This window comes from Scyliorhinus torazame, chromosome 17 (assembly GCF_047496885.1).
Source record: "Scyliorhinus torazame isolate Kashiwa2021f chromosome 17, sScyTor2.1, whole genome shotgun sequence".
Taxonomy (NCBI): domain Eukaryota; kingdom Metazoa; phylum Chordata; class Chondrichthyes; order Carcharhiniformes; family Scyliorhinidae; genus Scyliorhinus; species Scyliorhinus torazame.
The window spans coordinates 109,054,894-109,081,919 of NC_092723.1; the positions used below are offsets into that span (position 1 = coordinate 109,054,894).

The following is a 27,026-nucleotide window of genomic DNA, read 5'->3' on the forward strand; positions in this document are numbered from 1 at the left end:
CGTGGATGTCCTTGTACAGTACTCCATGTAAATTGCATCTAATATAACACTTGAGCATGACATGGTGGCACAGTGATTAGCACTGCTACCTCAACGCCAGGGACCTGTATCAATTTCAGACTTGGGTGCTGTGTGTGGAGTCTGCACGTTCTCCCAGTGTCTGTGTAGGTTTCCTCCAGCTGCTCCAGTTTTCTCCCAAAGTCCAAAGATGTGCGGGTTAGCTGTATTGGCTAAGCTAAATTGCCCCTTAGGTTACGGGAATTGGGTGGGTGAGCGGACCTAGGTAGAGTGTTCAGAGGGTCGATGCAGACTTGATCGGCCAAATTTGCCTCCTTCTGCAATATAGGAGTTCTATGAATACCACACCTGTAGGCATGTGATTTAGCACCTTCGTGTAAGCTCACATTAGGGCAATCAACAATTAGGACTGAAATTGTGCACTAAATAGACTTGTAAACAGACATGGCTCATTAACAGTGAGGTGCCTTATTGCCTGTTACCCCCCCTCCCCCTTAAGGCCAGATCATCATCCAAGTGCATGAGGGCAGAGAACACGCTCAGACAGGAGCGTGACTCATATAAGGAAGGAATTCTATTTTAAAACATTTCCAACTTTGAAAATAGTTCAATTATTAGAAGCTATATCAACTCACCTCATACACTGGAACTGTTCTCTGCGACTTGTAGCTTTTCAGGTCCCATACAGTACATATTTTATCACGCCCAGAGCTGAATAAAATGAATAGATATATTATACTAGACACAGTAATCTCACATATTTCGCAGAATATCTTTTTAAAGGTCTTTTCACCTTCAAATCCACATTAAAAACTGCACTGGATCTCCTTTTATATAGATCATTTGGCTGTTAAAACTAACTTTAGTTTTGTTGTAGTCCAGTGTCGTAACTACATTGGCCATAGCGTCCTATAGCAACAGATAATAAAAACGATTGCGCAGGTGCTCCTGATCTTCAGTCAGAGAAACGTATTTGAGCAAGGACGGGACTGGATTGCGGTGAGCACAGATTTTCCACAACATTCACGCTTTAGGCTCACAAAAAAATTCCCGAGAAAGTATGAAGTTCATTGCAAAGCTTGTCTCCCAGCCCGATGAAGGGGCAGCTGCACCCGCTGGCTGTGTATGGCGATCGAGATCAGTCAGAGAGATCAGATATTGAGTCGTCACGGAACGGATGGAACTCTTGGACATGCACCTCAATGTCAGTGCCTTCAGTTATAGTGAGGTGAAAACACCAGAAGGCAAATGGCTTCGGAACAGATGCACAATTTTTACACTAAATGAGTAAATCTATTTTGCAAAAATGCCCCAACTTAGAATTGCTCACAAAGCTGAAGATCGTGATGGGTACCCTATTTCTTATTTCCTGACAAGACGTTATATATGCCTATTTGTTCAGCTAAAACACAGGTTAACTCCCACCAGATAATATACTACTAAAAAACTGCCTGTAAATTTCACAGTACCTGACAAGTGTATTTCCATTCGAAGTGAATGCCAGTGAAGTCACAGCACTGTAGTGGGCATCCAGCACCATAATACATTTGCTGGTGTTCAGGTTCCAAAGCCTAATTTTATAGTCCATCGAAGAGGAGAATAGCTGAAGCCGTGATATGTCAGGATGAAATTCAACCAGGCTGCAACGAGAGAAAGCGAGGGGTGCCAGAGCAGAAGAAAAATAGAATCAGTGTAATCCTATTTAGGTTTACAGTAAGCATACTATCATCTAATCAGGCAGAGAACAGAGTGAGTGTATCTTCGTCTTTTGAAACACACAAACAGTGCCAGTATTCTATTTTTTCTTAATCTATTCTTCATCTAATACATTGCAACAATTTGTTTTGTTGTTTTTCTTTCTGCACCTAGAGGAGTTCCCATGGCTAGTTTTTCTCGTGGAACAGCCAGGGGCTTATAGCTTGAGGGGTCCATTCCACATCAAACATAGCTGACCAAGAGCCTCCTGCGCTTACCAGGTGCTATTGGCATATTGCAAGAATTTTGCAGGTTGAAACGTAACCTTTTTGGCCGCATAATGAACGAACTTTCCTTGGCCAACAAGTCCTGGGATAGGACTAAAACCCAGAGCTTCTGGCTTAGTGGCAGGGACACTAGCCACTGTGTGATGAATGCAAGAAATTGGTATATATATTGTATTTCATATCTGTTGCAGTACGGTTTTTAAAAAGTCTGGGTTGAGGTATATTTGTTGCAGTAAAATGTTTTAAATACCTAGCTTAAGATACACAGACTGTATGCCTGCTAGAGTTGTAATTAAGAAGTCTTAAAAGGTGAGGCCATGATTGAGTTTAACCATTTACTTGTTTAAGAGAGATGCCAAATGCAACATTGTTATGATTGCTAGAGGTGGGTGGCACGGTGGGGCAGTGGTTAACACTGCTGCCTCACAGCCCCGGGGACCGGGTTTCGATTCCGGCCTCGGGTCACTGTCCGTGTGGAGTTTGCACCTTCTCCCCGTGTCTGTGAGGGTTTCACCCCACACAACCCAAGGATATGCAGGGTAGGTGGGTTGGCAATGCGAAATTGCTCTTAATTGGAAAAAAATAATTGTGCACTCTAAATTTTTTTTAAAAATGATTGCTGGAGGTTCTCGGAGTGTAGATAATTTATGGGGGGGGGGGGGGGGGGGGTGTTTAGTCCTAGCTAAGCAGGTCCTGGAACATAGCGGGATACAGATGATGCAAGTAATGGGAGGAGCCAGGTCAGTGTGTAGTTTTGCTGTCTGCTAAAAGTTTTTATGTTGAACAGCAGTTTTGCCAAATGCTGTCAGAGTGAGCAGAAGCTTCTGACAAGACAGAGAATTTTCAGGTTGCTCTTGAAAGGTTCTCTCTCCAAAACGTCTCTACATAGATAAGCAAGTAAACGTGATTTGTTAACTTGTTAATTGCAATTCATAAGTGGCATCTGAACTCTTTTGAGGTTGTTTGGTTGGAATATTTAAAATAAAGGTGTACACGGCATAGGTTTATGTTTCTCCTTGTGTTTAAGAACGGTTTAATTGTAAATCTCTATTTTAAAATGTTAATGTGGTTAATTCTATGTTTAAATTAAAGTTTGTTTTAAAGTAAAATATACCTATTAGCCAGAGCCTGGAGTGAAGTATCCTTTCCTCACAGTTTTACTAATTTAAAAAAAAGTGTTTGAAGTTCTTGTCTGGTATCCGAACAAATGTTGGATTCTAGCCCGAGATCTGAACATTTGCTCCACAAGACCGCCTATGCGCCAAGCTTACAACAGTTCTAATTCAAGTCACATAATTCATTTTCCTTACTGAACAACTCCAGAGGAACCCTTCAGATTGTGTGTGCAATACTGCTTGATAACATCCCAAATCTTGATTGTACTATCACATCCTCCTGAAAAAGTTGACAAACAAGCCATGATAATTCCATTGCCGTTCATTAAAAGTAGCACTTCCAGCCAAATGTACCACTTGATCCACTGTGCGACCTACAGGGTCACTTTTGCACATCGCAACATAGAATAAATGAAACGGTATAGGAATAGTCCCATAAGAAAAGACTTGTACCTGTAGCCAATAAGGTTGATGTAGAGTCAAAAGCCATGCTGGCCACAGGGCTAGTGTGAATAGCTTTCCATGTACGAGTACATGTGTTCTCCTTCCAGTCCCATTGTTTCAAGAGTAAGGCACGACTACTCGTCACCAGTATCTGCCAAGCAACACATGGACATGCAATATTAATCATCACAAATCAGATAGATTCTTTCAGGAGGTGATAGATATGGCTAAGTGGGGGTGATGCAGGAATTTGGGGTACCTGGTCTTTCAATAAATCTTTCACAAGGCAATACAGGAGGTTGTTGGGGAAGACTGAGACATACGACATGAGGATAGGGGCTAAAGGCAACATTTGAGAGTGACTGGAACTGAATAGCACTTGACCCCTGGCTTTCGTTCTGGGATCACTTCTGCTTACTGCGCACAACACTGATTTGATTCTAGGACTAGAGCAGGGATTCCCAAACAATCGGTTGTGACCCTCCAACGGAGTCACAGACTGAGCAACTGATATCCCAAGCTTCCCTGCCTCAGAGGCATCAACGATGACAGTGGAGCGGATACTCTGGTAGGAGAATCCTGGGATCGGCTCCAAGGTTTTATGTCATGACAAATGGGCATATGATTATTTTCCCTGCCATGGTTCAGAAGTCGTGTCCTAAAGAAATGAATTCCGAGGCCTGATCGCTGCCTCAGTCAGAGCCTGTAAAATAGTTGGTGAAAAGACCACAAACTCTCATTCTGGGGTCACACCAACTTCCAAGTGTTAAAATGGGAAAACGTTTGGGAAACATTGGGGTACAGGAATGGTATCCAAATATAGACAATCCAAAAAATAGGAAGCAGAGTAAATAATTAAGGAGGACCAGCAGAAGCTGCAAAGAATGCGTTGAAAAGTCCAAATTATAATTGAATGCCATCCTCTGTAGATTAAATGAAAGGTGTTCAGTCTTGTCTGCCTGAGAGTCAAGACAGAATTGTGTCAAGTCGTTTCCCTACGTTGATTATACCGCACTAGCATTCTATCCAAGGAACACTTTCAGCAGCAAATGGACAGACACTCTCATAGAATCCCTGCAGTGCAGAAGAAGGCCAATCGGCCCATCATCTCTGCACCGATCCTCCGAAAGAGCACCCTACCTGGGCCCACTCCCCCGCCCTATCCCCATAGCCCCACTTAACCCACACATCTTTGGACACTAAGGGACAATTTTGCATGGCCAATCCACCCAACCTGCACATCTTTGGACTGTAGGAGGAAACCGGAGCACCCAGAGGAAACCCACGCAGACACGGGGAGAACGTGCAAACTCCACATAGTCACCCAAGGGCGGAATTGAACCCTGGTGCCTGCCACTCTGAGGCAGCAGTGCTAATCACTGTGCCACCCTCTTGCACCTGTAAAGAATTTGATTTGACCATTAGCATTGCGAAGACAAAAGTCAAAGTTCAGGATGCACCAGCCGTGGCAATGAGGCACTGGAGCTTGCTGCTAGCTTCGCATATCTAGGCTCCACAATCACCAGCAGTCCGTCACCTGATGCTGAAAGCAAAATTGCTGCAGCTTTGCAATGCGCCGGATGTCCAAGTTGAGTAAGAGTGTGTGGAACAATCGCAACGAGACTGATAACATCTCACCCAGAGTCTGCCAAGCCTGTGTTCTCAGTACGCTCCTCTATTCATGAGATCTGGACAGTATAAGCTAGGAAGGAGAAAATGCTGAACAGTTTCCATCTTCTCTGCCTTAGTTGTATCCTCAACATCTCTTGGCTGGTCAAGGTCATTAACAGAGATCCTGGATCATGCTAATTCCACCAGTATACACTCATTGCTAAGCCAACGACATCGATCTGGCTCTGTCACGTTCATCGGATCGATGAAAGCCGTATCTCAAAGACCTTCTGTAAGGTGAACTGGCCGATAGGTCATGACCTTCTGGACTTCCATACCTCTGCTATAAGGATGCCTACAAATGAGATATTAAGACGGTGGACACTGGCACAAACAACAAGGAGACAGCCGATGGTTGTGACATCTGGAGGTTGATGGGGCATTGGAGGAGGTGAGGCGAGGGTGGAGTGGAAAGATCAGCTGGCTGAGAAGAGGATCCAAAGAAAACAGCGGCCAGTGAATCCTGCACCTTCTCAGCCCATGGTCTTCCTCTGCTGCAAATACGACAGACTGCCATGCAGCAAGGGGCAGTCTAAGCCATACCAGGCACGTTTAACACAGAGTTGACTGCCAAGGTGCAAACCATCGCCTCATGGGACGGGTGACTGACAAAGGGAATTCAGTGTCAGTAAGGTGGAAGTGGTATATATTTCTCCTTCAGGTTGCATTCCAAAAATACTCCTGGGGGAAAACAGACTACAATGTTCAAATAGGAATAGATTTGCACCAAATTAAAAGACTTGAGCTGAGGTTGCAGCAGCCTTTTAACCATGAGGGTGGGTTGCAGACCCAACCCAAGCTACTGCCAAATATGCTCCACAATTAGTCAATGGAAGCACTTTGAACTGGGTGAGACAGCAATGCAATTTTTTTTGCCTTTTTCCAATCTGCCGAATTCCACGTTTGACCTCCTGCTGAGGCTGAATGGATCTCATCCAACTGAGCAGAACGAGTCCAATTGGCAGCGGCGTGGATTCAAACGTCCACAATAAAAGAATCAGTTGATGATGGTACTGGGTCACTCGCAGTTCTTCTCATCTTGCCAAATGAACTTTGAATTATAGTGCCCACTAATGGAAAATTACTTAAGAGTTAGAGTTTCAAGTCCATAAAATCCCTGCAGTGGAGGAGGCAATTCAGAGTATCCCACCTAGGCCCACTCCCCTGTCCTTCATCTATTATGCAGAACTGGATATACATGATTATGCTAATATAGCACATTTGATTAATTAATCAGATTTAATAGTGCCAGACTGCACTACCTAATCACATATCTTTTACAAAATTATGGTGACAAAGACCGAAAACGCTTGCTTCTCAGTAAATACCTCATCATCAGGGCTAACACTGAAACAGGTAATATCTTCTTGCTCCTCCTGCAAGGCAGAACAGAAAAATCTTAATCAATACAAACCAAGCTGCACTCATGAAACCAGCTTATGTAGTTACGGTATATACACAACACAATGTGCGAAAGAAACTTATTGGAAAACATTTATTTGGGCTACAAATACAAAGTTTTGCATAAGCCTTGAAGTGCCACTTTGATTAACAATAAATGATCTGACAAAACGTTGTGCAATACCTCATCATCCTTACTCGCTAATAGAAACTATCCTAATTAACTCAGAAACTGACGGGCAAAATATCAATAGTAAGAAATTAAGAGGCAATTTTAATAAAGACACGGGGAGTCCATGCAGAGTAAAATAAAGAAACAAAGTTTTTATTTACAGCACAATATATACTACCCGGGTAGATTTCTCCCGGGTTCCTTTTTGGTCAGTGCCTTACTCATAGATTATCATAGAATTTACAGTGCAGAAGGAGGCCATTCGGCCCATCGAGTCTGCACCAGCTCTTGGAAAGAGCACCCTACCCAAGGTCAACACCTCCATCCTATCCCAATAACCCAGTAACCCCACCCAACACGAAGGGCAATTTTGGACACTAAGGGCAATTTATCATGGCCAATCCACCTAACCTGCACATCTTTGGACTGTGGGAGGAAACCGGAGCACCCAGAAGAAACCCACGCACACACGGAGAGGATGTGCAGACTCCGCACAGACAGTGACCCAAGCCGGAATCGAACTCGTGACCCTGGAGCTGTGAAGCAATTGTGCTATCCACAATGCTACCGTGCTGCCCCTGTAAGCAGACCCAAAAAACCCACAATCCGACCTTTAATACTGAGGTTAATAGAGATCCCCCGTCTCTAGTGGGGGAGCTTGTATTCCGCAAGGGTCATGGGGAAGATAATCATTCCCACACCATAGGTTCCATGTGGGTTATTACAGCAATATTTCTGCAGAGTTCTCCCTATCTCCTACTGTACGTATTGGCTGGTTACACCATCATGGCAAAATTTACATTTGTTACACCAACCATCTGGAGAACCTCAATGGAAATTACAGCATTTTCCTTTGTCACATTGTCTAATGTTATTCTGTTGTCAGTAATGATACACAGAGTGATCAGTCCAGTCTAACAGGATGATGCCTTTTCTGTTCACTGAAGGGACCAATCTGAAATATTTGTCTGACGATGTGTCTGGAAAACGTTGTGGAACCGTTTTCTACTTTAAAAAGGCACTATATAAATCCAAATTGTTGAAGAACTCTATGCGATAAAGGTTTGCCTCAATATAGCTACTACCAGGATTGAGAGCAGAGCACAAAACCATCCCAATATTGCCAATCTTTTAGAGGAATTTCTAAATTTGTGCATAACAAATTGCGGGGAATTGTCAATACTGAGGCGATTGTAACACGCTACAGGGTGGCATTAATTAAAGTGCACAAAATCACAAATGAAGTTCAGTACAGATAAATATGAGTTGGTATATTTTGGGAGGAAGAATGGGGAGGTCACTAAGATGCGGGTCCAAGTGGGGTATGTTATGGGTCAGAGTTTAGAGAACCCCAAAGTGTTTCATGGAGTGCAACTGACGCACAACTTTTAATAGATTGTGGTGTGGGAAGCACACGGCGTACTCTCCAGGTGTGACACAGCAGAAATGGACAAGTGGTTTTTAAAACAAAACAATGTTTATTCTATTCAAGTTAACCCTTTTAAAACAAACATTGAATATCTTAACACCCATTACTTCAAAGATAATCCCAAAAGACTACAACACTAAATAATCCTTCAAACTGTTTCTTTAAACATCCAAAAGACTTCAAACCTTCAAAAATAGGAGCACATTAGGTTACATTCAATATTTTTATAGTCTTTGGATTGCAGAAAAAAACAGACCAGCTGTGTTTCTTCCTGCAGCTCACAGCAAAACACACAGACACTCCCAGCTGCTCTCTCAAACTGAAACTCAAAAAGCAGAAGTGAGCTCAGTTCCCCCCACCCTCTGACATCACTTCAGTAATATGATCAGCTCCATTTCTTAAAGGTACATTGCTTAAACATCCATTTCTTAAAGGTACTCTCACATGACAGGTAGAAGAATAAAGGTATTTCAAAGTACAAATACACCAATAACTGCAAGTTCCACAACATATTAACATGGCCATCAAGAAAAGCAAACCAAGTACTCGGCTTTATTTCTAGAGGGGTAGAATTTAAAAGAATTGAAGTTAGGCTAAACTAGCATCAATCCTTGGTTAGACCACACTTAAAAGTACCGCGTGCAGATCTGGTTATCATATTATGAAAAGGATACAAAGGCACTGGAGAGGCTGCAGTCAAGGACGAGACCTAGAAATGCTTGGAAATACATATCAAAAAGGATGAATAGGCTGGGTCTCTTTTCTCTTGAAAAGCTGTGGGGTGATCTAGTCTTGGTCTTCAAAATTCTGAAAGATTTTGATAGGGTGAATGATAGAGATAGAATATTTCTACTTGTGGAGAAGAGCACAACCAGCGGTCATTAATATAAGATAGTTACAAAGAAATCCAATGGGGAAGTCAAAGAATGGCGAGAATGTGGAACTCGCTATCCTAGCGAGTGTTGAAGCGAATAGTATAGATGCAATTACGGAGAGGCTAGAGAAGCAAATGAGGGAGAAGGAAACAGGGTTAAGGTGATAAGATTTAACTGAGGAAAGACAGGAGTGGAGCCTGGACCGGTTGGGTGAAATGGCCTCTTTCTGTGCTGTGCAAAATGGCTTTTGGAGGAAATAGAAACTGATTTCTGATACACTAAAGTGAAGGCTTTCAATGTCTGTGCGGAAGTATATTGTTGAGATGGAGTTTACAGAGCTTTCGGCTCTGAATTTATTATCGCACTCCCAGTTCATTATGATATAAAGTTGTAAAGGAAAACTCCATTGTGCAACCCTAACGCATTGCACATTAACCGCAAAATTAACTAAATGTAATGAAAAAGCAAGTGAGCTCTTTGATGGTACAGTATGGAAAGTTTCTATTGATATAGAAGTGGAAGGTCTTGATTTGCATCACATTGAGCTTATCAGCAACACCAAGGGCGAAGGACAACAGGCATTCATACCAAAGTAAATTCCGTACCTGTTCAATAGTCTTTGTGACCTTTCCTGTTCCAATATCAATGATATTGACCTTTGTTCCACAAGTACAGAACATGTACGTTCCATCTTTATTGATCTGTATTGGAAAAAGTAAAATATATTCAACGTAACACATTTCAAAATGGAGGGAAGCTCCACAACAGCGAGAGCCCAAAGTCTGTCAAAATAAGCCAACTGGCATTCTTTTGTTCCCCTCTTTTTTAGAATATAAGATATCAAAGATAAATCAAGTTAATGAAACCAAAATCAAAAGCAAAAAAAAATTAAGACGGAGGAAACGATGGAGAAAGTTAGAATGAAGAAAAGACTAATGTTACATTCAAGCTTCATTTCAGTAACGCTCTTAGGGCAATTTCTTTTATTCTTGATAGGATGTGGGCATCGCTGGCAAAGCCAGCATTTGTTGCCCATCCCCAATTGCCCTTGAACTGAGTGTCTTGCTCAGCCATTTCAGAGGGCAGCTAAGAGTCAACCACTTCGCTGTGGATCTGGAGTCCTGTGTGGGGCCAGACCGGGTAAGGATGGCAGATTCCCTTCCCTGAAGGGCATTAGTGGTACAGATGGAATTGAGTTTTATGGTCACCATTACGGAGACCAGCTTTCAATTCCAGATTTATTCATTGAATTTAAATTCCATCAGCTACTGTGGTGGGAGTTGAACCCATATCCCTAGAGCACCAGTCTGGGCCTTTGGATTACCACCACAATGCTATCACCTCTCCCAGTGTTGTTTCAGCATCATAGCACAGGAATGGAGCACCTGTGAAACATAGCATTCACAAGATTGTTAGATTGCCTTTCAACTCTGCCTTTTGCAATTATTCCGAGATCGACTTTTTAGTACATGAAATGTTGATGATGGGCTGCATAGCCCTGATGAACCCATGTCCCTTGATACATTTTATACAAACATGCCAAGAAATTCAATGGATCCAGATCTTAAAATGACTCAAACTTGTTTAGTTATATCATATTCATCAAATCACTGATTTGCCAATTATATCACATTTAAGAAATAGCAATATCAAAATTGTATCCTTAGTAGTTCATTATCCTGTAACATTTCTACTGGTCAACCTTGCATGTTTAAACATTAATGAAATTGTTAAATTTACAATAGATTAAAAGATACCTGCACTTTTCCACCTTTGTAGAATGGTTCAATTTTGCTGGAAACAGCATAGCTGGAAGAAAGTAAACATAGAGTTAAACACTAATTGAGTAAGCAGTCTTTTACTGAAATTTTACATTTGACTGAACTAAGGCAAACAAAATATCTTTTAGACTTCAGAAGGTGCACTTTCAAGGATTTTAAGCTGAGACACTGTTCTTTGAACTTGTGTTTCCGATCTATTGCCTGCCAAATCCTTTGTGCTCATTTTGCTGCACTGAATTCCAAATGCCTTGGATTATACAGGTTCACTATTCCAAAAGTACAAGAATGTCTGCAGAAATATAAAAGTCTCTTTTTATATCTTCAAATTATTTCTTCAGTTCTTCCACTACATTCAGTCGACCCTGTACAATGTTATCATCTGGGTCTTAGTGAGCATTACATTTTCAGTTTTTTAACTTCAGATATTTCTGTGAGCACCCACTCCCAATAAACAACCTTTGCCTGCCCAATTGCTAACTAATTAGGATAGAGTCTAAGGATCAAACTGAAAACCTTCATTACTATCTTTTAATTACTGATTATATCGTCTACATTCACACCTGATCGTCCTTAACTGCTAGGAGAACTTAACTTGAAGCTAATGTAGGTTATAAACTGTCAAACAGATTTCATAATAATAATAATCTTTGTTGTCACAAGTAGGCTTACATTAACACTGCAATGAGGTTACTGTGAAAAGCCCCTAGTCGCCACATTCCGGCACCTGTTCGGGTACACAGAGGGAGAATTCAGAATGTCCAAATTACCTAACAGCACGCCGTTTGGGACGGGAGGAAACCGGAGCACCCAGAGGAAACCCACGCAGACACGGGGAGAACATGCAGACTCCGCACAGAAATGCGAGGTCTGGAGGTGACAGACCTCCAAGAGGTGAGGTCCTCCAGGAGGATCTAACGGAGGTGACAGAAGCTGGGCAGTTGCAGTAAGCAGACTGTGCTATCATGCCTTGAAGACTAGAAAATTAACAGTCATGCATACTCCGCTAATCTACAATGCAAGGTCGAGCAGACACCAGGGAAAATGCACTCCAGGGCTCAGTGCAATTGGCAGGGTTAGTAGCAGCGGGTTGCAAAACATCAGATGTTTTGCAGGGGAATTTTAACCTACCAAGGTGGGTGGGCTTTTCTGTAGCTGAGATGTCAAAACACCAGAAACCGTCGGCATATCACAAGAATGTAGGAATCTGCTGACTTCCACTTCTATAGTGCATTCTTCAACTCACAGTGAAACCTCCCATGGGATGGGTGGGTTTGATATTTAAATGGGTTAATTGCTTATTTTTTCTTTTTAAAATATGTTTATTCAAAGTTTTTCAACAAAAATTTTCAACCAATTAAACCACCCCCCCCCCCCCCCCGTAACAGAACAGAAAAAAAGAAGGCACAGAACAAAACATAAACATATCAATCCAACATAATACAGAACTTGTACAATGGGTTCCTCCCGCACATATTGACTCTCCCATAGGTTTATGTTTTTCCTTTTTCACGTGCCCCTAGGAAAACCCTCTTCCCCACCCACCCCGAAAGAGACCCCCCTCCCTCCCTGGGTTGCTGCTGCTGACCGACTTCCTTCTAGCGCTCCGCGAGATAGTCAAGGAACAGTTGCCACCGCCTGTAGGGTTAATTGCTTATTAACTACAGTTCAAACTTAGAGTTCTGACTTTAAATCTACAAGTACAGATTTCTCAGGCTTCCAGAAGCACCAGATTAAACAAAATTAAACAAGAGGACTGCAGGAATTGACAGGGCAAGGCAATTGACTGGCAAGTAAGGCTTTTGCTGGAAATGTTCACTGTGGAGGTAATTTCCAATACTTTGGAGTGCTACCTTTCAGTTTTTTGTGCTTTTGATCAGCACTTCCCATCTGTCAGCTTTCGCTACAGCATGGGAGCCACTTCTCCAGCTCTATCTTGGACTTCTGGGGCGAGATTCTCCGACCCCCCGCCGGGTCGGAGAATCGCCGGGGGCTGGCGTGAATCCCGCCCCTGCCGGTTGCCGAAGTCTCCGGCACCGGAGATTCGGCGGGGGCAGGAATCGCGCCACACCGGTTGGCGGGCCCCGTCGCGCGATTCTCCGGCCCGGATGGGCCGAAGTCCCGCCGCTAAAATGCCTGTCCCGCCGGCGTAAATTAAACCACCTACCTTACCGGCGGGACAGGGCAGCGCGGACGGGCTCCGGGGTCCTGGGGGCGCAGGGCGATCTGGCCCCGGGGGGTGCCCCCACAGTGGCCTGGCCCGCGATCGGGGCCCACCGATCCGCGGGCGGGCCTGTGCCGTGGGGGCACTCTTTCCCTTCCGCCTCCGCCACGGTCTCCACCATGGCGGAGGCAGAAGGGACTCCCTCCACTGCGCATACGTGGGAAGCTGTCAGTGGCCGGTGACGCTCCCGCGCATGTGCCGCCCGGAGATGTCATTTCCGCGCAAGCTGGTGGGGCACCAAAGGCCTTTTCCGCCAGCTGGCGGGGCGGAAATTCGTCCGGCGCCGACCTAGCCGCTCACGGTTGGGGCTGGGCCCCCAAAGATGCGGAGCATTCCGCACCTTTGGGGCGGCGCGATGCCTGTCTGATTTGCGCCGTTTTGGGCGCCAGTCGGCGGACATCGCGCCATTTCCAGAGAATGTCGCCCCTGATGTGGAACAAAAGCAACAGGACCCACATCAGCAGACCTCTCATTCACCTGCTGCCTCTCAGGACACAGCACCAGCTCACAGGTGACGTAACCTTCAACACAGGACCTACACGCAAAGGACAAGTTTCCCAGACATGACTGAGTATCTCAGGAAACTCAAGCTTGAAATTGGGCGATTGTTGATATTAAACCCCTTGGAAGATGACTTCCTTGCAAGAGAGCCATGTGGCCAAACCCACCACAGAACTGAATTTCCTCAACTCCAGCTCCTTCCTGGTGACAACTGTCAAGTTTCAGAATATACAGGTGCTTTCAAGTTCCCAAAGCCTTGCCAGTCTACCCTACTGCGAGCAGGTCTGAAGGTTAAAATCCAACCCATTATCGACAGTTCCTTAGATGTTGGGTGGGCCTCAAAGTTCCACCCATGATCACTTCAATATTAAACTGTCCAAAGCATTTTGTAGCATACTTTCCCCACACACATACATATATATACTCTGCTAAGAAATCTATCTCAACATATCATGCAGAAATTGATATATTACCCAAGAATACCCATGCTGCATTTACAAACAGTTTGGTTTTATTTACAGGTCTAAAAAGATGCCCCATCGTAGTTTTCTATCCTTCTCCCATTTCTTAATCTCTTTAAATAGTGAAATCGCTGAGGAAACCAAGGGGTCAATATACAACAAGTTTAACATTGGTGCAACTGTTTATGCATTGCACAGATGCTGAACTGCATGGTGCACATCAGAGTCATGCATCCATCTTACTTGGAAGTAGAGAGAGATTTGGTCCTCCAGTGGGTCTCCCATTGCTTCACCCCAATCAGCTAATCCAGTGACTAAATAGTTAGGCTACATGGATGAAAGGTAAAACTTTTGCACATGAACACAACAGTTGTCGAGCAAATGCATCTAAACCTTGTCACTAAATGCAGACATCAATGGTGGAACTACACCACACAATCCATACGTTTCTCTTCCCTGTAAGAACTCTTGATTCACAATTAGTATTTGTTTATCCCAAATAGTAGCTGAGACAGTTCCCAACCTTTCCCTAAAATGTTTCTGATACGGTGCTGCTTTTTGACTTGAATATGCCCTGAGTCTACATTTCAGCAACAAAAGACTTTAATACCACATTACAGCCAACTGTCAAAAGGCAAGGTTCAAAGGTTGATTGTTACTTGCCACATTCCATGCAAAATTATTTAATCTCGCTGAACTAATTACAATTCCCTAATGGAAACTATTGAATGATTTTTCCTCCCAAGTCAGACAATAGAGGACTGCATTCAAATGGACAGTTTAGCACTGGCATGGAATAATTTGGGTTTTGTATCAACACAAAATTGGAGTCCAAGTCAGAATTGGGAGCCCAACCTGACATTAGGGACGAGCCTGGGGGTGGGGGGCACTAAAATCTACCCTCCCTCAATTTAAATGCTGCGAAGGCTGGGGGTCTTCCCTCGTGCCTGCTAAACGTCTGCACTTGATAACTGGGGGAAAGATTCTGCGCAAGCTTACACCAGGCTAGATGTCCAGCCATCTCTCCACAAGGATCAAATTATTCAAAATACACCTCCTAGGCACAATGGGAATATTCTCTCAGGATGGGTGGGTGGGTGGGTGGCAGAGTGGTTAGCATTGTCACCTCCAGGGACCTGGGTTCATTTCTGGTCATGGGTGACTGTATGGAGTTTGCATTTCTCCCTCGTCTACATTGGTTTCGTCCCAGTCCAAAGATGTGCAGGTTAGGTGGATTGGTCAAGATCAATGCACAGGGTTACAGAGAAAGGGCAGGGGAGAGGACCTGGGTAGGGTGCTCTTTCGGAGGTTCGGTGCAGACTCAATGGGCCGAATTGCCTCCTTCTGCTCTGGAGGGATTCAATGGAGCAGTTGCACTCTTTTAATTTAAACCAGCCAAATTCCGACACACACCTTCCTTACACTGTCCCTGCAGCTACAATCTCAGAGCCAACTCACTCACACTGTGAACTATCAGGGACTGTGTGTGTGTGTGGGGGGGGGGGGGGGGTCTGACAGCGGCACTATGGCACACTCACTTCGTCTTGAGCTGTATTGTGGCGGCTGCCATGGTCCTGGTTCATTCGGCTGGGTCGAATTACCCCCCTCTCAATCCCTCTCTCCTCTTCCCTCAGGCCGCCATCTCCCAGCAACAGCACGTTTCCAGCTCCACACCAGCGACTTCCGGCGCGCTCCAGAGACGTCAGAGTCGGCGCTTCGATCGTGACGCGCCTTTATCTCCACAGCAACGACAGCACAGGATAAGTCATAGCTTCACTTCAAGCTGGGTGATGTGGGAATTGCCCATGGACATATTCCTGCAGCGGCTCAAATTGTTTCGTCTCTGTCACTGCGGAGGAGGCCATTCGGCCCAACCAGTTTATACGATCCCCTCCCCTTAGCTCCAATCTCCTGCACTTTCCCCAATCGCTCAGCAACATGTTGTTGTCAAGTGACACTTAAACCCGAAACACTTCTTCAGTGTTTCCCTCCCTACCCCCTCCTCTCACCAAAAAAAACCCAACTGCTGTAAAGATCAAAAGGAAGGCTCGAGGGCAGGTAGAAGTAGAAAGAAGTTGAACCGTGAAGTCACAGCCTGCAGGTAAGGGATTGGCTGCTGACTAGTGAGTAGTTTTTCTTTTATTTTCCCTCAGGTGTTATCGTGTAGGGCGCAGAGGTTGCTGATGGCAGGGAAGGCAGTGCAATGTTCCTCCTGCAGAATGTTTGAGGTGAGTGACGCCATCAGTGTCCCTGCTGATTTCATCTGTGGGAAGTGCACCCATCTCCAGCTCCTCAGAAATCGCGTTAGGGATTTGGAGCTGGAGCTGGATGAACTTCGGATCATTCGGGAGGCAGAGGTGGTCATAGATCGAAGCTTCAGGGATGTAGTTACTCCGAAGAATAAAGATAGATGGGTGACGGTGAGAGGGGCTGGGAGGAAGCAGTCAGTACAGGGATCCCCTGTGGTCGTTCCCCTTAGTGACAAGTATACCGCTTTGGATACTGTTGTGGGGGGGGGGGACTTACCAGGGGTAAGCCATGGGGTACAGGTCTCTGGCACAGAGTCTGTCCCTGTTGCTCAGGAGGGAAGGGGGAGAGGAGTAGAGCATTAGTCATTGGAGACTCCATAGTTAGGGGGATAGATAGGAGATTCTGTGGGAACGAGAGAGACTCGCGGTTGGTGTGTTGCCTCCCAGGTGCCAGGCTGCGTGATGTCTCGGATCGTGTTTTCGGGATCCTTGAGGGGGAGCAGCCCCAAGTCGTGGTCCACATAGATACGAATGACAAAGGTAGGAAAAGGGATAGGGATGTAAGGCAGGAATTCAGGGAGCTAGGCTGGAAACTTAGATCTAGGACAAACAGAGTTATTATCTCTGGGTTGTTACCCATGCCACGTGATAGCAAGATGAGGAATAGGGAGAGAGAGGAGTTGAACACGTGGCTACAGGGATTGTGCAGGAGGGAGGGTTTCAGATTTCTGGATAATTGGGGCTCATTCTGGGGTCGGTGGGACCTCTACAAATGGGATGGTCTACACCTGGACCAGAGGGGTACCAATATCCTGGGGGGGAAATTTGCTAATGCTCTTCGGGAGGGTTTAAACTAGTTCAGCAGGGGCTTGGGAACCTGAATTGTAGCTCCAGTATACAGGAGGTTGAGAGTAGTGAGGTCATGAGTAAGGTTTCAAAGTTGCAGGAGTGTACCGGCAGGCAGGAAGGTGGTTTAAAGTGTGTCTTCTTCAATGCCAGGAGCATCTGGAATAAGGTGGGTGAACATGCGGCATGGGTCGGTACCTGTGACTTCGATGTTGTGGCCATTTCGGAGACATGGATAGAGCAGGGACAGGAATGGTTGTTGCAGGTGCCGGGGTTTAGATATTTCAGTAAGCTCAGGGAAGGTGGTAAAAGAGGGGAGGAGTGGCATTGTTAGTCAAGGACACTATTACGGTGGCAGAAAGGACGTTTGATAAAGGCTCGTCTACTGAGGTAGTATGGGCTGAGGTTAGAAACAGGAAAGGGGAGGTCACTCTGTTAGGGGTTTTCTATAGGCCTCTGAAAAGGTCCAGAGATGTAGAGGAAAGGATTGCAAACATGATTCTGGATAGGAGCGAAAGCAACAGGGTAGTTGTTATGGGGGACTTTAACTTTCCAAATATTGACTGGAAATGCGATAGTTCGAGTACTTTAGATGGGTCCATTTTTGTCCAATGTGTGCAGGAGGGTTTCCTGACACAGTATGTAGATAGGCCAACGAGGGGCGAGGCCATTTTGGATTTGGCACTGGGTAATGAACCAGGACAGGTGTTAGATTTGGATGTAGGTGAGCACTTTGGTGATAGTGACCACAATTCGATTACGTTTACTTTAATGATGGAAAGGGATAGGTATATACCGCAGGGCAAGAGTTATATCTGGGGGAAAGGCAATTATGATGCGATGATGCAAGACTTAGGATGCATCGGATGGAGAGGAAAACTGCAGGGGATGGGCACAATGGAAATGTGGAGCTTGTTCAAGGAACAGCTACTGCGTGTCCTTGATAAGTATGTACCTGTCAGGCAGGGAGGAAGTGGTCGAGTAAGGCAACCGTGGTTTACTAAAGCAGTCGAAACACTTGTCAAGAGGAAGAAGGAGGCTTATGTAAAGGTGAGACATGAAGGTTCAGCTAGGGCGCTCGAGAGTTACAAGTTAGCTAGGAAGGACCTAAAGAGAGAGCTAAGAAGAGCCAGGAGGGGACATGAGAAGTCTTTGCCAGGTAGGATCAAGGATAACCCTAAAGCTTTCTCTTGATATGTCAGGAATAAACGAATGACTTGGGTAAGAGTAGGGCCAGTCAAGGACAGTAGTGGGAAGTTGTGCTTGGAGTCCGAGGAGATAGGAGCGGTGCTAAATGAATATTTTTTGTCAGTATTCACACAGGGAAAAGACAATGTTGTCGAGGAGAATACTGAGGTTCAGGCTACTAGACTAGAAGGGCTTGAGGGTTCATAAGGAGGAGTTGTTAGCAATTCTGGAAAGTGTGAAAATAGATAAGTCCCCAGGGCCGGATGGGATTTATCCTAGAATTCTCTGGGAAGCTAGGGAGGAGATTGCTGAGCCTTTGGCTTTGATCTTTAAGTCATCTTTGTCTACAGGAATAGTGCCAGAAGACTGGAGGATAGCAAATGTTGTCCCCTTGTTCAAGAAGGGGAGTAGAGACAACCCAGGTAACTATAGACCAGTGAGCCTTACTTCTGTTGTGGGCAAAATCTTGGAAAGGTTTATAAGAGATAGGATGTATAATCATCTGGAAAGGAATAATTTGATTAGAGATAGTCAACATGGTTTTGTGAAGGGTAGGTCGTGCCTCACAAACCTTATTGAGTTCTTTGAGAAGGTGACCAAACAGGTGGATGAGGGTAAAGCAGTTGATGTGTATATGGATTTCAGTAAAGCATTTGATAAGGTTCCCCACGGTAGGCTACTACAGAAAATACGGAGGCATGGGATTCAGGGTGATTTAGCAGTTTGGATCAGAAATTGGCTAGCTGGAAGAAGACAAATGGTGGTGGTTGATGGTAAATGTTCAGACTGGAGTCCAGTTACTAGTGGACTACCATCTAGATAGGTAATTAGATATATAGATAGATAGATAGATAGATATATAGATAGATAGTTGGATAGATAGATAGATTCATAGATAGATAGACAGATAGATCGATAGCTAGATAGTTAGATAGATAGATAGATTGATAGATAGATCGATAGATAGATCGTTAGATTGATAGATAGGTAGACAGGTAGATAGGTAGATAGATAGATAGATAGATAGACAGATAGATAGATAGTTCGAGGGATTGATAGATAGATCAATCGATAGATTGATCGTTAGATTGATAAAAAGGTAGATAGGTAGATAGACCACAAGGATCTGTTTTGGGGCCACTGCTTTTTGTCATTTTTATAAATGACCTGGAGGAGGGCATAGAAGGATGGGTGAGTAAATTTGCAGATGACACTAAAGTCGGTGGAGTTGTGGATAGTGCGGGAAGGATGTTACAAGTTACAGAGGGACATAGGTAAGCTGCAGCGCTGGGCTGAGAGGTGGCAAATGGAGTTTAATGCAGAAAAGTGTGAGGTGATTCATTTTGGAAGGAATAACAGGAAGACAGAGTACTGGGCTAATGGTAAGATTCTTGGCAGTGTGGATGAGCAGAGAGATCTCGGTGTCCATGTACATAGATCCCTGAAAGTTGCCACCCAGGTTGAGAGGGTTGTTAAGAAGGCGTACGGTGTGTTAGCGTTTATTGGTAGAGGGATTGAGTTTCGGAGCCATGAGGTCATGTTGCAGCTGTACAAAAGTCTGGTGCGGCCGCATTTGGAGTATTGCGTGCAATTCTGGTCGCCGCATTATAGGAAGGATGTGGAAGCATTGGAAAGGGTGCAGAGGAAATTTACCAGAATGTTGTCTGATATGGAGGGAAGATCTTATGAGGAAAGGCTGAGGGACTTAGGGCTGTTTTCGTTAGAGAGAAGAAGGTTAAGAGGTGACTTAATTGAGGCACACAAGATGATCAGAGGATTGGATAGGGTGGACAGTGAGAGTGTTTTTCCTCGGATGATAATGTCTAGCACGAGGGGACATAGCTTTAAATTGAGGGGAGATAGATATAAGACAGATGTCAGAGGTAGGTTCTTTACTCAGAGAGTAGTAAGGGCGTGGAATGCCCTGTCTGCAACAGTAGTGGACTCGCCAACACTAAGGGCATTCAAATGGTCATTGGATAGACATATGGACAATAAGGGAGTAGTGTAGATGGGCTTTAGAGTGGTTTCACAGGTCGGCGCAACATCAAGGGGCGAAGGGCTTGTAATGCGCTGTAATGTTCTATGTTCTATGTTCCCTTTCCAAGAGGGGATCCTTTCTTTTTTCTTCTTTTTAAAAATTAAATTTAGAGTACCCAATTCATTTTTTCAAATTAAGGGGCGATTTAGCGTGGCCAATCCACCTACCCAGCACATCTTTGGGTTGTGGGGGCGGAACCCACGCAAACATGGGGAGAATGTGCAAATTCCACCGGACAGTGACCCAGAGCCGGGATTAAACCTGGGACCACAGCGCCGTGAGGCAGCAATGCTAACCACTGCGCCACCATGCTGCCCTCAAAAGGGGATCCTTGGCCCCACAGCACCAGGAACCTGGGTTTGAATCCAGCCTTGGGTGACTGTGTGGCGTTTGCACTTTCTCCCCGTGTCTGCGTGGGAGCCCGCCTGGTGTCTACAGGTTTACGGAGAGCACGCTTAAGTGCTGGGAACATTAAAGCGAGTTGAGCCTCATCTGATGGATTGTTGGTTTTAAATACATCCCATGTGGTTCCATGATCCCCTAATTCTCGTTTCCATTTCTCACCTAAATCTGGGGGAAGGGATGAAAAAATAAGGGAATACTGATTCCTAGGGGTAGCACCATACACAGTCGCAGTTCTCCTCAGGTATTCAGTAAAGCCCTCTGGGTCCGTTTTATGTGACGGACAGTGAGCCATGATCAAACAGAGCTCCTGAGGTTTAAAAGCCTGCCATGTCTCAATAAATTGGTCGTCGTCATCAGTCGCTCGAGGGTTAACGAGACGTCGGATTGGAAAATTTGCAGGGGGAGGCGGTGGTGGAAAAGGCTCCTCTACGGTGCTGTACTGATAGTTAATTCTTGGAAAGCCTGATTAACAGAGATAACGGGCTGATCGAGGAAGGTGGTTAGTGCTTTTGAGCGAGTGCGTGTTGCAATGGGAGTAATAGGAGCAGGGAGATTATCGGCAGCAAGATTGTTACAAGGGGGAGGGTGAGAACGGGGCTGCCGCACCGTGGAGGTGGGAAGAGGTGGCCATGGGGGCATCGTGGGATTTAATTCCTCCTCCTCTGTATCAATCAAATAGGGAAACAACGGCATGCCAGAGGTAGTGGGAGGATCCTCATGATTTTTAATCTGATGGGATATTCCGACCTGCTTATCGCCCAATGCAGTATTATTCCCCCCCCTTGATTCTTAGGATCTTTCCTGTCCCATAGTTCACATTCGAATTTCAACGTTTCGCAGTCTTTGGTTTCTCCGTCTTTATAATCAGCAATCCCTCTCCTACGTGCATTGTCCCTCCAACTCATTAATAAGGACAGTTTGTGTCGTCTGTCTGATTCTTTTTGCCATTTGGTAATTAATTTCTTCCATTTGGCTCCGGCATTCCGAGACCAAATGGCTGTCTCTGCCGCGGTGCAGTTTTCTAAATTCCAGGTACCTCCTAGTGGCCAAATTTCAGATCCGAATTTCTTATTTAAAGCTGAAGACAAGAGGCGTAAATTGCTTTCCTTATCAGGGAACATGGTGCACATAAAAAGCAAGGGAGAATTGTCCTCCGTTTTGTCCAGGCTCTGGCCCATGACTTTTAAGGAGTGGAAAAAAAATTAAAAGAGAGAGAGAAGAGAAAAACAATGGGGGAAAACTGCCTTGTAAATTTAAAAGTCAAAAATCCAAATCTTGTCCCTGACCTAGCCAAGCCTGTGTATCCCTGTCCTGAAAAAAAACAAGAGCAGGTGGTCCCTGACCTGAGGCTTTGAACGACAACCGGGTCCCAGACCCTAAGAACATTACTCACAGTCAAATTTAGATTCGAACACCGTCACCTGTCAGCGTTATCCGTCAGGGACGAGGGGTCACAGCACCGATCCGAGAGAGAGAGACCAAGGTTAAAGCTTACCTTGTTGCGCCATCCGTCTCCGCTCTCCGGGTTCGTGCTCGATCACTTGTTCGGTCCCCCACGGAAGCCACTCAGGGTATTGGTGAGGGCTCGCAGCGCCACTGTCGTCTTTTAAAATCTTTCCTACTTCAAGACTGTGAGAAAAAACAACTTTACAACTCTGTTTCGAAATAAATAACTTTGTCTTTATTGACCAAAGTCTGCATGCAGATGGCTACAGGTTAGAGAGAGAGAGAGCTGTTAAGGTAAACCTGCTCATTCTTTCTCAAGCTCGCAAAGACATGGAGAAAACGTTCAATATTTATACACAAGCTGTATCATTTTACAAAAACAGACCTTGTTCAAAAATGTCAATACAGTCATAACTTCTGATCAAACATGTTGTCATGGAAAGACCCAGACTCGGCTTATTTGCAGTAGTTTGTTTTTAGAGGAAATAAGACGTGGTCCTATTTTGTTTTTCACCTCTGCCCTCATGATGCCTTGACGCAGATGGACCTAGGTCATGAGGAAGTTGTGTTATTAGGACATTCCTAGATCGTGGCTTTGTTATCAGGTTTTAACAAGGTCAGGCACTATCTTCCCTCTTCTGGCCTTGTATGATACCATTATGTGTATTCTTAGCTTTGTCTAGTTTGTCAGGGTCTGATCTTGGCACTAGCTGACACAGCTGTCCTACACTTGGTTACATAAGTTGGCTATTTTTCCCATCATGCTATTGCTGAGTTTGTACACTTTCACACTGGTGTTCCGGTTTCCACCCACAGTTCAAAGATGTGCAAGTTAGGTGCATTGGCCACGCTAAATTGCCCCTTAGTGTCCAGGGATGCGGAGGTTAGGTGAGGTTGTGGTGATAGGGAGATGTATATGCTCTTTAGGAGGGTCAGTGCAGCCTTGATGGGCCGAATGGCCTCCTTCTGCATTGTAGGGATTCTATGTCTTCTATCACAATACTGACTCGTATGAATTAAAATTAATTAATTCTAATTTCTTATGCCCAGGCTTGTTGGTTTTTAAAAGTCGGATACTCTTTGGTCAACACGTGTATAGCAGATTTCCCAGATGCAAGCACTTGTTTCTGGGATTAACAAATGGCCTGAATAGGTTGAAGTCTTTATTTATTTAAAAAAACAAAGCCCATGACTGGGATATTGAAAATTTGCAAATAAATTCTCAAATTCTTGAAGCTCCTGCAAATCTTATTCCACTTGCAGTTTACCTGTAAAACAAAACACAAAAGATCCATTCTGCTTGGAGCAAAATGAGTAATTTTGTAATTCGCAATTCCTGTAAAAATATCAATGCATGTTCAGCTGTGATTAGCTTCAGTTGTTACCAGACAAGAGTTAATTCTCTGCTTGTTTGAAAAGAGGTGGAGCAAAAGTTCTCAAACGGACCTCATTATGTCACCACCCTTTTTTATTTTTAATCTAACAAAAACATGGTCCAGGACTCATTTTTATTTAACAATCCCTCTTTTAAATTTTTTTTCAGTATCGAATCTCAAAATGTTCCTTTTTCAACAGGGCAGCACGGTAGCACAAGTGGATAGCACTGTGGCATCACAGCACCAGGGTCCCAGTTTCGATTCCCCGCTGGGTCACTGTCTGTGCGGAGTCTGCACGTTCTCCCCGTGTCTGCGTGGGTTTCCTCCGAGTGCTCCGGTTTCCTCCCACAGTCCAAAGACGTGCAGGTTAGGTGGATTGGCCATGCTAAATTGCCCTTAGTGTCCAAAAAGGTTAGGAGGGGGCTATTGGGTTATGGGGATAGGGTGGAAGTTAGGGCTTAAAGTGGGTCGGTGCAGACTCGATGGGCCGAATGGCCTCCTTCTGCAATGTATGTTCTATGTTCTATTGTGTCAGTTGTGTTAGGAATAACTCTTTGAAGCAGACCAGAGGTTTTTAACCCCAAATCAATCCAACAAAGGATTGGACATAATCATTTCAAATATCCCAAATTCCAGTCAACCTTATCGAATTCAAACTATCTCACGCTCACATACGTGAATTTCTATTCGGATTAAAATTCCGTGGATCAAAATATCTTGTAAGCATGCTGGCAAGTTCATAACTTGAAAAAAAAATTATTACACTTCACTTTTGTTAGCTTTTTGACTTGAATCACTTAAACTGCTATCACAAAATCACAACATCAGACAGAAAAACATTGAAGCTTGAAGCTTATAACATACAAATATCAGGCATACAAAAGCAAAGAAACAAAGCAAATGATTCAAAACAATAATAAGCAAAATTAATTATGTCAGCATTCTTGTGTGTGGTGATATGCCTGTAAGCAATATCATAGGCAGGGAAGGGAGTGCAATGTTCCTCCTGCAGGATGTTTGAGGTGAGGGATGCCGTTAGTGTCCCTGCTGATTTTACCTGCAGGAAGTGCTGCCATCTCCAGCTCCTCCAAGACCAAGTTAGGGAACTGGAGCTGGAGTTGGAAGAACTTCGGATCATTTGGGAGGCAGAGGGGTCATAGATAGCAGCTTCAGGGAATTAGTTACACCAAAGATTGGAGATAGATGGGTAACTGTAAGAGGGACTGGGAAGAAGCAGTCAGTGCAGGGACCCCCTGCGGTCGTTCCCCTGAGAAACAAGTATACCGCTTTGGATACTTGTGGGGGGGACGACTTACCAGGGGTAAGCCATGGGGTACGGGCCTCTGGCACGGAGTCTGTCCCTGTTGCTCAGAAGGGAAGGGGGGAGAGGAGCAGAGCATTAGTAATTGGGGACTCGATAGTCAGGGGCACAGATAGGAGATTTTGTGGGAGCTTGAGAGATTCACGTTTGGTATGTTGCCTCCCAGGTGCAAGGGTACGTGATGTCTCGGATTGTGTTTTCCGGGTCCTTAGAGGGGAGCGGGAGCAGCCCCAAGTCGTGGTCCACATTGGCACTAACGACGTAGGTAGGAAAGGGGACAAGGATGTCAGGCAGGCTTTCAGGGAGCTAGGATGGAAGCTCAGAACTAGAACAAACAGAGCTGTTATCTCTGGGTTGTTGCCCGTGCCACGTGATAGTGAGATGAGGAATAGGGAGAGAGAGCAATTAAACACGTGGCTACAGGGATGGTGCAGGCGGGAGGGATTCAGATTTCTGGATAACTGGGGCTCTTTCTTGGGAAGGTGGGACCTCTACAGACAGGATGGTCTACATCTGAACCTGAGGGGCACAAATATCCTGGGGGGGAGATTTGTTAGTGCTCTTTGGGCGGGTTTAAACTAATGCAGCAGGGGCATGGGAACCTGGATTGTAGTTTTAGGGTAAGGGAGAATGAGAGTACAGAGGTCAGGAGCTCAGATTTGACGTCGCAGGAGGGGGCCAGTGTTCAGGTAGGTGGTTTGAAGTGTGTCTACTTCAATGCCAGGAGTATATGAAATAAGGTAGGGGAACTGGCAGCATGGGTTGGTACCTGGGACTTCGATGTTGTGGCCATTTCGGAGACATGGATAGAGCAGGGACAGGAATGGATGTTGCAGGTTCCGGGGTTTAGGTGTTTTAGTAAGCTCAGAGAAGGAGGCAAAAGAGGGGGAGGTGTGGCGCTGCTAGTCAAGAGCAGTATTACGGTGGCGGAGAGGATGCTAGATGGGGACTCATCTTCCGAGGTAGTATGGGCTGAGGTTAGAAACATGAAAGGAGAGGTCACCCTGTTGGGAGTCTTCTATAGGCCTCCAAATAGTTCTAGGGATGTAGAGGAAAGGATGGCGAGGATGATCCTGGATAAGAGCGAAAGTAACAGGGTAGTTATTATGGGAGACTTTAACTTTCCAAATATTGACTGGAAAAGATATAGTTCGAGTACATTAGATGGGTCGTTTTTTGTACAGTGTGTGCAGGAGGGTTTCCTGACACAATATGTTGACAGGCCAACAAGAGGCGAGGCCACGTTGGATTTGGTTTTGGGTAATGAACCAGGCCAGGTGTTGGATTTGGAGGTAGGAGAGCACTTTGGGGATAGTGACCACAATTCGGTGACGTTTACGTTAATGATGGAAAGGGATAAGTATACACCGCAGGGCAAGAGTTATAGCTGGGGGAAGGGCAATTATGATGCCATTAGACGTGACTTGGGGGGGATAAGGTGGAGAAGTAGGCTGCAAGTGTTGGGCACACTGGATAAGTGGAGCTTGTTCAAGGATCAGCTACTGCGTGTTCTTGATAAGTATGTACCGGTCAGGCAGGGAGGAAGGCGTCGAGCGAGGGAACCGTGGTTTACCAAAGAAGTGGAATCTCTTGTTAAGAGGAAGAAGGAGGCCTATGTGAGGATGAGGTGTGAAGTTTCAGTTGGGGCGATGGATAGTTACAAGGTAGCGAGGAAGGATCTAAAGAGAGAGCTAAGACGAGCAAGGAGGGGACATGAGAAGTATTTGGCAGGTAGGATCAAGGAAAACCCAAAGGCTTTCTATAGGTATGTCAGGAATAAGCGAATGACTAGGGAAAGAGTAGGACCAGTCAAGGACAGGGATGGGAAGTTGTGTGTGGAGTCTGAAGAGATAGGCGAGATACTAAATGAATATTTTTTGTCAGTATTCACTCAGGAAAAAGATAATGTTGTGGAGGAGAATGCTGATACCCAGGCTAATAGAATAGATGGCATTGAGGTACGTAGGGAAGAGATGTTGGCAATTCTGGACAGGCTGAAAATAGTTAAGTCCCCGGGTCCTGATGGGATTTATCCTAGGATTCTCTGGGAGGCCAGGGAAGAGATTGCTGGACCTTTGGCTTT

At 45.0% G+C, this 27,026-nt stretch overlaps 3 protein-coding genes across 3 annotated transcripts in view; 2 read left to right on the top strand and 1 right to left on the bottom strand.

Annotated features, from left to right (window-relative positions):
• Positions 1-15,770, bottom strand: part of tbl3 (transducin beta like 3) — a 123,858-nt gene extending 108,088 nt beyond the window's left edge. The window contains 8 exon segments of the mRNA XM_072480857.1: positions 654-729; positions 1,488-1,658; positions 3,311-3,395; positions 3,569-3,710; positions 6,559-6,606; positions 9,713-9,808; positions 10,865-10,916; positions 15,610-15,770. Of these exon segments, the coding sequence (XP_072336958.1) occupies positions 654-729; positions 1,488-1,658; positions 3,311-3,395; positions 3,569-3,710; positions 6,559-6,606; positions 9,713-9,808; positions 10,865-10,916; positions 15,610-15,641 (702 nt within the window). The 5' untranslated portion in view covers positions 15,642-15,770.
• rps2 (ribosomal protein S2) overlaps positions 3,746-27,026 on the top strand; it is a 112,727-nt gene continuing 89,446 nt past the window's right edge. Inside the window, exon 1 of the mRNA XM_072480864.1 lies at positions 3,746-3,749. The gene's annotated coding sequence lies outside the window, so the exon portion shown is untranslated. The remainder of the gene's footprint in view (positions 3,750-27,026) is intronic.
• rnf151 (ring finger protein 151) overlaps positions 16,276-27,026 on the top strand; it is a 91,751-nt gene continuing 81,000 nt past the window's right edge. The window contains exon 1 of the mRNA XM_072480858.1: positions 16,276-16,299. Within this exon, the coding sequence (XP_072336959.1) occupies positions 16,291-16,299 (9 nt within the window). The 5' untranslated portion in view covers positions 16,276-16,290. The remainder of the gene's footprint in view (positions 16,300-27,026) is intronic.